This window comes from Trachemys scripta, chromosome 7 (genome assembly GCF_013100865.1).
Source record: "Trachemys scripta elegans isolate TJP31775 chromosome 7, CAS_Tse_1.0, whole genome shotgun sequence".
Classification (NCBI taxonomy): domain Eukaryota; kingdom Metazoa; phylum Chordata; order Testudines; family Emydidae; genus Trachemys; species Trachemys scripta.
Genome location: NC_048304.1, coordinates 63,114,469 through 63,127,184, shown reverse-complemented (window position 1 = coordinate 63,127,184; position 12,716 = coordinate 63,114,469). Strand labels below are relative to the sequence as shown.

Genomic DNA, 12,716 nt, shown 5'->3' with positions numbered 1-12,716 from the left:
TTAGTATCTTTAAAAAAAAAAAAAAAAAAAACATCTCAACAAAGTCCCAGGTCTTCAATTAAAATTTTCATATAATTTTCCTCATTAGTCCAATCATCTGGTGCAATTATTTCGGAGTTTACCCTAAAGGCCGTACAGACGAATTCATCTCAAGGTCAATGCAGCACAAAAACAGAGTTGAATGGTTAGGAGTTACACTCCATGATGATATGAGGAACTTGTTTGTTTGGTAGTAGTCATGTGGAGCAAATGATGTTGCACACTTCCTGGGAACAGAAGAGCTGTATGAAAGGGCACTTTGTTACAGAATGCATGACAGGGCATGAAATGGTGAAGCAACCATTCAGTACCAAGGGCTCAATCCCGCAAGGTGCAGAGAGCTCCTCTGACATCAGTCCCTGAACCACAACCATGGGAGAGGGGAGAAAAATGTAAAAGGCTCACGGACTATAGCAGAAGACTAAAATCATACGAGAGAGATAGGATCTAAAAGAGACCCCTTTTAGATCCCATCTCATCTGTGCCTAGCTGTCTCTGCTGGACACCTCCCTACAGTATGTTCCTCGGTGTCAATCCAATCTACTTTTAAATATCTAAAGTAATTGAGGTTCAAGCACTTTCCTTGGAAAGTCTAATGAATCAACAGACCTTACTGTTAGGGAATTTCTCCTAACCTACATTTCCCTTTGCTTAATTTCATCATATTGCATATTAAATGGTCACCCCGATGAGAGATCCTTTCCTGAGGACAGTTGTCAGTGCTCTTGAAATTAGCATGAGAAACAAAAAAATTGTGTGTAGGCTAAAATCTCACAAAGGAATATAGCTGGATTATTCAAAACCCTGATATATTGTCTTAATTGTTCCCCCGCACCTCCCAGGTGAAAATGAGCTTTTTTCTAAATAAATCCTTTCTGCTAATTTTTTTGTGTATGCCCCAAAGCTCTCTGCTGTTGAAGAAAAGAGCATGGTGCTAAACTGGCAAAATTATAGAGATGAGTGTAAACCCGAACCCTGGGTTCAGGTGTCCCAATACTACAAAAATGAGCAAGGTATAAGAATTTATGCAGAATAGAATAGAGTCAAAGCACTCCCAGATTTAGCTCTGGCTTTCTAGTGTATCTTAACCACCTTGATCCACATAGACTCCTCGATCCAAATTGCTCTGCGCTTTGGGAAAAGTTTGGATCTGAATCAGAATGGCAAGTTGCTCACTGGCAAAAGTGCAATGTTCTTTGGAGGCGAGAATTGCAATAGTTCCGTTTAAAGAGATTTTATTGGCATGACAAGCTATGCAACTATTGCCAAAGTATATAATAAAAGAGACAGACCTTTCAGGTATCTTTCAGAGGTAGGTAAGAGCCAGCCATGGTAGGGCCACACACTGCCTGGGGTTTGATCCCCAGTGTCCATTTGCCATTACTGATCTGGCAACAGGTTGCTGAATAGCATGGTGCCACCTCTGCCATCTCTCCCCCTTCTCGCCGATCCTCCTTTATAATGTGCATTGCTGTGGCACTCACCACATGCTAGGAGCTTTCCAAACAGAGAGAAAGACGTGGTCCCTGTTCAGAACAACTCACAATCTAAGCAACTAAATTATCACAACCTTTATCAAGGGTAATAGAAATGAATGAGTTTTGCAGTGGGCAAAAATGAATGCATTTAAATGAATGCATTTCTGCACTCCAGACTTGAAGGCATCAAATGGATGTGTTCTGAAATGTTAGTTTAACCTGTCACTAGCATCATTGGGTTGATGGAATCATCACCCCTGACCAAGATGACCTCATTATCCTAGAAATTATTTAAGACGTAGCAAAGGCAATTGGGAATGAAATTTGCTCAATCTTAATAGTCGATATAAAACTTCAGTCTAGTGCAGTGTTAACTAATAAAGGTTTCAGCTGAGCATGCAAGAGAAATCTCACAGTAGGTGGGACATCCAGACCTATTGAAGAGGCTTATTTACTGAGGAATCAACAAATGGGTTTTTGCACTACCACAGCAGCAAATGTCATTGCAAAAGAGATGTAGATACGCTACCCCGCTATAACGTGACCTAATATAACACTGGTGCGCATATAGCGCGGTAGCAGCGGGACTCCAGGGGCGCTTTACAGGGTCCAGGGCTCCGGCTGCTGCGGGGAGCCCCAGCCCTTTAAATCACAGCTGGAACCCTGCCGCCGCTACCCCGGGGCTGTGGCAGCGGGGCTTGGGCAGCGCTTTAAAGGGTCCAGGTCTCCAGCTGCTGTGGAGAGCCCCGGGCCCTTTAAATCACCGCTGGAGCCCTGCCACCACTACTCCGGGGCTGCGCCGGCAATTTAAAGGGCCTGGGGCTCCCTGCGGCTGGAGCCCTGGGCTCTTTAAATCACCGCTGGGTAGGGATTTTTGGCTCCTGACGACTGTGTTATATCGGGGTAGAGGTGTACTCAATTTCTTCTTCCAGGTGTATCAAGGAAGATGTGACAGGGTGTACAAATCCCATGCCAGGCAAGAAGGGGTTAAAAACCAGGTTTGGGCTCCTGCAGTCCCGTCCCCATCCTCTCATCCCCCACACCTGCAAGGCATGCCAATCTTGGAGGAGGAGCCTTAAAAAGGGAGAAGGTCAATTCAGAAGGCCTCAGCCTGGGAAGGTGGACAGACCTCTCACCCTCAACTCATAGAGGCCTTTTGTTGCCTGTGAGCACAGAGCCACAGGACAGATGGCTGGAGGATCCGGACAGGACAGAGAAGTTGGAGCCATCTATCTCTGTTAACTTATTTTCTTTGGGTACATCTACACTACGGGGGGAGTCGATTTAAGATATGCAAATTCAGCTACGTGAATAGCGTAGCTGAATTCGACGTATCGCAGCCGACTTACCCCTCTGTGAGGACGGTGGCAAAATCGACTTCTGCGGCTTTCTGTCGGCGGCGCTTACTCCCACCTCCGCTGGTGGAGTAAGAGCGCCGATTCGGGGATCGATTGTCGCGTCCCGACGGGACACGATAAATCGATCCCCGAGAGGTCGATTTCTACCCGCCGATTCAGGCGGGTAGTGTAGACCTAGCCTTTGTTACCTTGAGGGCTGAGACTAGGGGGCGTGCCCCAGTGCAGACTCCTGCTGAGAATACAACTTCCCCTGAGGAGAAGATGGAGACATTGTAGGAAGTAGCCCAGGTAAAAATCAAGAAGTCTGACCAGACAGATCTTAATCACTTGCTACAGGGTCCCTGGGCTGGAATCCAGGGTACAGAGAAGGACTGAGTTCCCGTCTACAGCCTCAACGGGAGGACTAGTGGGCCTGGACCAGGGCCATCAAGGTTCACAAGCCTCTTCAACTTGAGGAGAGCTTTCCCTCAGCTTGGATGATGTTTCTCCTTAGTACAGAACACAATGAGATGTCCCTGGGCCACAGTATTTCAGGGACCTGGGACAGAAGAGACATGGAGACTGAACTACTCCCTTGCTTCTAAAAATGGCATCTCCAGTGTTGTGTTGAGAACCATTGTTGCTGCCCATACTGTACCTGTTCTGTGGATACATTCTCATTAAATGCATTTCAAGCCCCCCTTTCTCACTCCACATGGCAATGCACCACGTTGACACTTTTCACCACAGCTGAATTCATTTTCAAAACTATAAAATGTAGTGCAGTGGAATGCCAATATCCTAAAGTATCAAGCAGGGAATTAGAAGTTTACTTGGAGCCTTTGGACTTGTGTGGTGGTGGTGGGAGCTTTATCATTATACCTGTGTTCGTCAGAGTGAATGATGTACTAAGGCAGGGTGCTGTTGCTGAGGATTATGTGGAGGGGGTTGAGGGTGTTAATCACCAATGCATTTGGAAGGGACTGGGCTTTTCTTCTCCGCAGCATGATTTGACAAGAAATGATTATACTGTCTTATGATCCTGCTTTCCTGAGGGACAAATTCCATACCTGTATAGTGACAGTGCAGAGGCAACCCTCATGGCTGGCTGCCTTTAGCAACACCTTCAGGCTCAACTGTAATAAAACTTCTAATAAAAATGCAATATTATTTGGAGGGCAAAGAACAGGACTAATTTACAGAGAATGTTAGTTATGTATGAAAAGCTTCTCTTGGTTTATTTCAGAAAGGCTCTTTGCGATACCACCTGAGTGCGTGAAACAGAAGAGCAGGCATGCTGAACACCAAGAGCTATTCCTCTGAAACCAGCAGCCAGGCACCATATGAAACACCAGCACTATCTGACCTTCAGAAGCTGTTCTGGTTCAGAGGAGGGTCTGTCAATCATTTGGACCAAGTCTGGCCAAACCTATTCCTGGGAGACGTGTAAGGGGATATTGTATATTATGTTGTTACTAGCACACTAGAGAGAGATGGAGGGGTGGTTAACAGTGAGATGTAAAGCTATGTTCACATCACAGGGTTCCAAAGCCAAACACCATGACAGTCAGCCTCAAGTGGTTTGGATGTCAAGAAAAGCTTGACATGTACACGTATAACTTACTCCTAGTCTGCCTGAGCTGTGCTTTCTACATTCCATGGATCACAATGGATTTTAGCAAGATAAACATATTTATTATTTTTATCATGGACATTGACAACTGGGTCTTGGGGGGCTTTATCTCCTCCAGATATTTAGGGTTTGCATTTATAAAGGAAACAGTTTAAAACACAAGCTCAATTATCTCACTGTATTAGAAGTGGACTCATTTAGTTATGGTACAAAGTTACTCCAAGAGACATTCAACAGCTCTTATTTTATTATCTTTTAACTCTAGGTACTCCAAATAAAAAAAAGGTGTCTGTTCCCCTCTAATAATGCCTAGAAGGCCCCAACTGAGATCGCTATCTCATTGTGCTAAGCACTGTACATATACATGCTTAGAGAGAGTCCCTGCCCTTAAGACCTTATTCTCTAAATAAGACGGAAAATGGGTGAGAAAGGAAGTATTATTATGCCCATTTTACAGACAGGTAACTGAGGTACAAGAGGTTCAGCCTCAGGAGTCAGAATGAAGAGAGGACAAAGACCCATAATTATATGGTAGGGGGCCCCACAGATGCAAACACAGAATTTCTTTTACCAGCTTATAACTAAATATCAAAACATATTGCACAATTACTTTGTACTTGTGGCAAAAGACACATTGCTGAGCTACTTTGCCTCTCTCTATCAATCACCAGACAGACACTTCTGTCTATTTGTCTAAATTGCTTTTCATCCGAGGATCTTAAAGTGCTTTAAAAACATCAAACAAACATCACCACTTCCTTGTGCAATAACTTTATCCCCATTTTACAGATGGGAAATCAGGGAGGCCTGCAGAAAGGAAATGACTTGTTCAAGGTCACACAGTGAGTCAGTGTCAGAAACAGGAATGGAACCCAAGAAAGAATGGCTATTTTCAATAACTGCAGGGCTTTGAGATGTTTTGTTCACATGGAGCCCACTTCATGGGGCACGTGCGTACCAGAAGTGGGATCGGTGTGGACAGTCAAAGGAGAATCCTAACTACTATCCTTTGCTCTAACCACTGAACAACATTCCCAGTGATTAACTACAAGGAGGGAGTTACCTGAACAACTGGTATCTCACAGGCTGGTCTGTACTCATGTAGCCCCTTCTCTGAAGTGTGGCTCAAACCTTCTCCCTTCTCTCTCCATGCTGCTTGCTATCATCAATATTAGGAGCTGCTTCTTCCTTCTCCTTGCACAGGTTGGATCCTGGGTATTTTCTGGCGTGTAATGCCTCTACCCGAGGTAACTCCTCACTGCCCCATGCACAGGGGTGCTTCCCTTTGAGAAAAATCAATACAACTAGCTGGCAAGGAGTGTGAAGCCCAGTACATGAGGGACAATGAAGTACATAAACAGAAACCCCAGAAAAGGAAGAACACATCTAAAAGAGCAGCATAACAAAGGGGGGCTTTGCGGGAAAAGGAAAATAGAATTGAGGGAAGGAAAGGGTTAAGGTTAACTAATAAGTACTAAACATTAATAAACAAACAAATCCCTCACCTCCCAACACTCACAATTTATCCCAATCTCCAGCTCCCATCCTGGCATCTTCCCAGGCACATGGCATCCTGAGGTTGAATCCTGAGAAGGAGTGTTGCAGCACTGTGATATGGGCAGGTTTAGATAGAAGTCAGCTTACTTTAATTCTTCATGCCTGGCTGGGCCAGGATCTTCTCTGGACTCATACCAGGCTTGCTGTTTCCATGGTCTAGAATCCTGGGGGGGGGAGGGGGGTGTCGTCTTGGCTGGCTCTCAGTAGCTGGCACCAGGTCGTATCTCTCTCTGGCTGGGTGCTGGAACGGCCCAATCCATGCAGCTAGATCTCACAGCAAAGCAAACACTTGCTTTGGGGGCAGTGGGCGCTGTGCTGTTTCTTTCCCACTTTCCAAACTCAAAACTGAAATTAAACCTATCTGTGTGGAGTCAGGCTGTCCCCGGCTGGGGGCGTGCAGCCCTGGCTTGTCACTGGTCCACTGGACTGCCTCCGTATTAGCCTCACCAGTAATTTCTAGTTCTTTCTGTCCCCACCCCTGACTCCATGAGCGCTGGGAAATGGTGTCAAAAGGCTCTGGTAGTTGCTTTAGTTGTAGTCCTTTTGATAGCACCCCCTAGGGAAAAGGCTCTCAAACTGGGGGGTGGGACTCCCTGGGGGGGCATGGAATGTATTTGTGGGGGAGGGTGAGAAGCTTTAGGAAAAAGAAAACTTACTGCACACATTTTATCCACAGCAATGTGTAACTAGCAAAGCTGTTTCCTCCAGACATATCAGGTCCTCAGATGGCACTGTGCATTTGACTCTAGATGGCACTGTGCATTTTGATGGATTTCTGTTAAGCTTGTATAGCATTATACAAAGTCGTTGCCACCTGTACCTTAATCGGTTTGCCGTCATTTAATTGTAAGCATTTAATTGTAAGCATCGACCATTACAGTTTGAATCAATGCCTTACTGTTTTTAATATTCAGTGAGAGTTGCATGCTGATTTTTTAAAAATCAATATATGTACTTGTGTGGTGGGAAGGAGGGTGTAAACTACTACAGACACAAAGAAGGGGGCGCAATCAAATTAAAGACCCACTGCCTAGCGGCTCAGTCCGATGATCCAGCAGCGGGCAAACTCCAAGTGGTGGTTACAATACCATCTCTCTAAGACCAAGGCACTATGGACTAACACAGTTGTCTGTTAGCCATTCACTGCCCTGTAAAGCGAGCTGCAGTGCTTGCATTCTTCCCCAGGGTGAGTGGGCACTCACATTAAACAGCACTATTTGAATGCAGAAAGTCAGCAATGATCTCAGTGAAACCTTCATCATCTTTCAACAGCTGGGCTGCTAGAAGTAAAGCAACTCTTCAAAATCTCAATATTACTCACATCCTTAATGCAGCAGATGGGCCATACAGTATCAACACAGGAGCCAGATATTACAAAGATCTGCAAGTAGCGTACCATGGAGTAGAAGCGTTCGATGACCCTTCCTTTGATTTAAGTATCTTTTTCTATGATGCGGCTAATTTCATACACAAAGCCTTACACACACCAGGAGGTAAGAAAGGTGTTTGATATTATGGGGAGCATGTGCATAAATGCTTTGCTGAATGGAACCTATTGCTCTAATTCACACTATTTCAGTCAATTAAGCCAGCGAGGCAACATGAACTAGTGAACTGAGCCAAGGATGGAGGGCCTGATCCAATGCCCACTGAAGTCACTGGGATTCTTTCCAATCACTATCAGCATCATGGCCTAGTTGCTAGGAATTTTTTTAGGTCTAGTTGTTCCCTCTGATCCTGACTGGCTGTGTGGTCTTTGGCAACTAGTCAATGAGGATCTTATCCTAGGATGTACTGATCACCCTCCACTTCCTCCTCAGTGCCTCACAGGTCTGGGCCATCAACCGCTTTGCATCTCAGATTCTCCACAAGTAAAATGGGGAGAATAGTCATTTACCCTCTTGCAAAAGTGCTGCAAGGGTTCATGTTCATACAGTACTTCAGAAAGGTAACGTGCTCTCTAAGTGTAAGTATAATTAGAAAAAAAGAAACCACCTGGTGTAGTAACAAAGGAGGAAATAGAGGTTTGCGCCTGACTGATGCTTGGAAATAACATTTCATAATCCCAATAACAACTAAGGTGTTAACATTTTATGTTCTGTGGGGTTCAATATTTTTCATCTTTCCCCCATTTCAAGAAAGGAAGAGTTAAAGAGTTTTTGTTTGCAGCAACCGTTGGGGTCACAAATTTCAATCATGAGCCGGGGGCCTGATCTTAAATAGCTTGGCTAAGGGCCCCAAAGCACCATGGGAAAAGAAAGTCCTCCTCTGTATACCTCTGGTGAGGTCATACCTAGATTACTGTGTTCAGTTCTGAGGCACCTCAATACCAGGAAGATTATCAGAGGAGTTTCAGAGCAGAGCAACAAAATACATAAAGGGACAGGAGGGTTTGACTTGCGAGGAAAGATTAATAAATAGTTTGGCTGAACAATAGCTAGGAGAGTGGACATGATAGAATCCTACAAGTGCATGAAGCTTGCAAACCCTAAGAGGAGTGGAATTGCCTTAGACTACAACCTAGGAGTAATGAGGTGACAGTAAGAGAGAAAAAGGTTAAGCAGTATTAGGAAAAACTTCTTGTCCTGAGAGCTATTAGTCTGTGGAATAGTCTCCCACAGAAATTGACGGACTCTCCCCTGATTTGAGATAATTAAAGCTATTCTGGAGAAAGCTAAAGACTAAACCTGCTGGATTATAAGTCTTTTGCCTTGGTTTGAGGAACATCTGAACCATTTGGCCTACAAAATGAAGTCAGAGACTTTTATTGTGAGATTTGAGGTACTTCCAAGTTTAAAAGTTTCATATCCCATTACCAACCTCCTGATGGTTTTGCCTAACAAGGTGCCAGGCAAGGATAACATGGAGGTCAAAATCACCCATCAAGAGGATACTTCCTTTAAGACCAGTGTGGAAACCACAGATGTGGGAAGAGTTCAGCACTTGGGTCACAGAAAAAAATAACGGTGATAACACTGCACTTCTCACTGGAACGCTTTTAAAATATTCAGTAGTTAAGCCTCACATCACAATTGTTGATGTACAGTAGGTAACAGACACATTTTACAGCCAGATGATACATTGATATGCAGAACAATTATATAACTTGCTGAAGGTCACCATTAGGGCCGGTTGAAAATTTTCTGATAAAATTGTTTTCATGGAAAACAACATTTTTCACAAAAAGCATCCACCTTCTGCAGAAAGTTTCAATTTTATGTCAAAAAACCAAATACCTGAAAACAAAATATTTTGATTTGGAAATGGGAGTTGTAATTTGGTTTCTTCATGTCCCCATTGTCCTCTCTAGGTCATGCTTCTGGCTGTACTATATCTCCCATGATGCAACATGGCCAGGGACTCCCATGATGCATCACCTCTCTTCTCCAAGATGGGTGACCATGATGGGAGATGTAGTCCAACCAGGGAGAAATGGGAGTACAAGGCACTTAAACTACAACCCCCCTGAGATGCTTTGGTAGTCTTTCCAAATTGAAATATTTTATTTTGGGGGCAAATATTTCTGTTTCTGGCCAAAACATTTCAGCATTCAAATTTTATCCAAAATTTATCATAGAAGAAAAACACCATTTTTCAACTACCTCCAGTCACAGTGAGTCCATAGCAGAACCAAGATTATCATCAAGGACTCCTGATGGCCAAGCCCTTGCTGTAAGATCTAGATCCCACTCCCTTCCGGCATACGTTTAGTAGTATACCTATTGCTGTTACTCATATATGGATGATCAGAGAGCTTCAGTGTCCCAAACCAACAGCACCTCAGAATGCGCTAACAATCAGTGAAAATCTGGCTATTTATTGTATTTATTGATTCTGGCTGTTTTGACCCGTCTGGGTCTTTCTTACCTTGCAAGTTCTAAAGCCCACTGGGCACATGTTGTCTCATTTATTTGCAGGTAAAGTGTTCGTTCACTGTGCCATGGGGATAAGCCGCTCTGCATCTTTAGTGCTCGCTTTTTTAATGATCCATGAAAACATGACGCTTGTGGAGGCTTTAAAAATGGTGAATTCTCACAGAGAGATCTGCCCAAATACAGGATTCCTGAGCCAGCTCCGAGACCTGGACATCAAATTAAATGAAGAGAGGAAAGGAGTTAGAGAATCTGCCAGCAAAGAACCATAATACAGAACTGCACAGAAAGTGGATGCAACACCATCAGTATTTTCTGGATCTCTTTTAAAATGAATTATGTTTTCCAAACCAAGGGCATAAACTGAAAATGCAGCGTAACACATAGTCTATATGTAAATGCTTATTTGACTTTATTATCTTTACATTGTATAAAGCCTATCTAAATTCTACCCGCAGCGCAATTGGCTTTGGTATTCTTCACTCCCTGCCCTCAAATATTGTGAGAAATAGCTGTAAACTGTTAAGCAGCTGCCAAGCTCCACCCTAGAGGTGGCTGCATTTCAGTGACGCATGACATTTATATTAGTTTGTGAAGTGTTAGGATTCTTTGGGGGTGAAAAGTGCTTTGTTATTATATTATTTGTACTTCAGTAGTGCCTACAGGCCCCAATCAGGGCTCCCATGGTGCAATATATGTTTAAGATTGTTAATGTTTTGAGGTTTTAATGTTGGCATCTGTTTGTTATAGGTTATAACAATTTGTGCAGCAGTCTGAGCCCCTTGGCTGGGCCATGGAGGCTCTTTAGATATAGAACAGCTGGGAAATGTTGAAGCCACTCTCTTAAGAAACAATTCCAGTCTGTTTTCCATATTCCTCCCCCTGGGTCTTCATCAGTAGGGGATTTTCATGAAAAGATCTTAACTTGAATGGATTTTCATCTGCTCTGGCTGCTCCCCACCAAAAGTCAAGCAGTTGCTGTAGAAAATGATTATGCTGTCATGAAGGAGGCGGCTTCGAAATGGTCTCACAGCTGAGGGTCTAAAACTATTGCATTGGCAGCAGAGGTAGGGGTGTGTGTGTGTGGGTGGGTGTGTGTGTGAGGCAAAACTCAAAGCCATCGAGAATCAAGGGTCTTTCATTAGATCTGAAAAGATGATCCAATTTTGCAACTTAAATTTTTATTTATTTACAGTTTCCCCTCTCAAAATCAAGACTACGTTCACAGAAAGATCATGTTTTGTAGTATTTGCCCATCTGCAATGAGAAAACACAAAGAGAAGCCACTGGGGCACTGGATTGTTAAGGGGAGTGCTAATAGGTGCAGCACCTTTTATCTCTAAGTCACTGGAGCAAGTCTGGGCCAGTGTAGCAGTGACCCACAGTCACTGTCATCTGATGGCTCTACGCTGGCTTGTAATTATGTGAAATGAATCTTGCCGTCCCAGTCCCATCCCCTAGTAGACAGGCGTCCCCATCACAAAGCCAGCTTCAGAACTGCCACTGATGTGCCCATCCTTGCTGCCAGTTTCAGGAATGAATAGGTATGGATACCAGACTACCCTGAACTGGTTGCTCAGGAACAGGGCAGAGGCAGATGAGTAGGGCAGCATGGAAAAGCATGCATTGCCCCTCCCTGTGCTGTCCATAAGACAGATTTCAGCCTCCCAGGCAGTCAAGTGCAGAACTATCCGCAATTACAGGATTTTCTCCGATTACCAGCAGATCGCATCTGCCTTAGCTTACCAAATGAATATGAAACTTTGAAGTATACCAGACATCTCTGAGTACTCAAGCATGATCCTGTTACCATTAAAGTCTACAGCAAAGCTCTCGTTGACTTCAGTGGAGGGAGGACTGAGCCCTTCAGGCAATGTTTTCCTCCCAGGGGAACACTGCCATTGAACCCTGAAGGAATTTGCTGAATAGCAATATTTGCCATTTGCCCAGAAGAAGGTGCAGTAAGATCTTTTCCACAGGACATCCCCAAGCACCAAAACCTAAGGAGATTAATTTGTGTAAAACATTTAATATCTTTATTGTTGCATGTTTACACAACAGTACAACAGATGAATTGTAAAGAGGAGAGAACCAATATTTTAATACCATTAAAATTAACCCACAATTCCAAAGGTGTGACAGACACATGGGTGTGTCAGAGCTGCTATGGTTATTCATTGTTATGATGAAAAAATTCTATATGGACTTTAAAGTGCCATTGATACTATAGCTGTGATGGTTTACTATAGTGCTGTTCATTCGTTTCCATGGAAGAAACTCTAGTGCATTTTCCCAGAATTGCTGATTGGTTGGGGGGAAAAAAATCACTAGAATGGTGTTTGCACCATCTCTCTAATAGCAAATTCCAACCCAAGGATTTGCAGACTGTTTCTGCAATAAGTATTCTCTGTGGGAGCAGGATGAGAAAACATGCTAGGAGCTATGATCCCCTCTCACCAGTAGATGGCAGTATAAACCTGAGGCTGAGCTGAGGAACCCAGCAAACTAAACCCTGGGTAATTGTACACAGCACATTTAAAATCCTACATACAATCCACAAGTTTTCCCATCATCCTTTCAAGAAAGCAAATCAGCACACCATGCTGAATGTGTTCCATTAGAGCCAGAATTACCACATCTCAGATCATTAGGAAAGCTCTCTGTCTCCACCCTGAAATTCTTAACATAAACTCCTCCTTTGTACAGTAATAAGCTGTAAACACTTATTCTCTCTCTCTCTCTCTCTCTCTCTTTTTCTCTCTATATATATATATATATATAGAGAGAGAGAGAGAGAGAG

General features: G+C 43.7%; 1 protein-coding gene across 1 annotated transcript in view; it reads left to right on the top strand.

Annotated features, from left to right (window-relative positions):
- Nucleotides 1–10,981, top strand: part of LOC117880396 (dual specificity protein phosphatase 13-like) — a 31,636-nt gene extending 20,655 nt beyond the window's left edge. Inside the window, exons 3-5 of the mRNA XM_034776545.1 lie at nt 4,101–4,300; nt 7,317–7,537; nt 9,962–10,981. Of these exons, the coding sequence (XP_034632436.1) occupies nt 4,149–4,300; nt 7,317–7,537; nt 9,962–10,188 (600 nt within the window). The 5' untranslated portion in view covers nt 4,101–4,148 and the 3' untranslated portion in view covers nt 10,189–10,981. The remainder of the gene's footprint in view (nt 1–4,100; nt 4,301–7,316; nt 7,538–9,961) is intronic.
- The last annotated feature ends 1,735 nt before the right edge of the window (nt 10,982–12,716 follow it).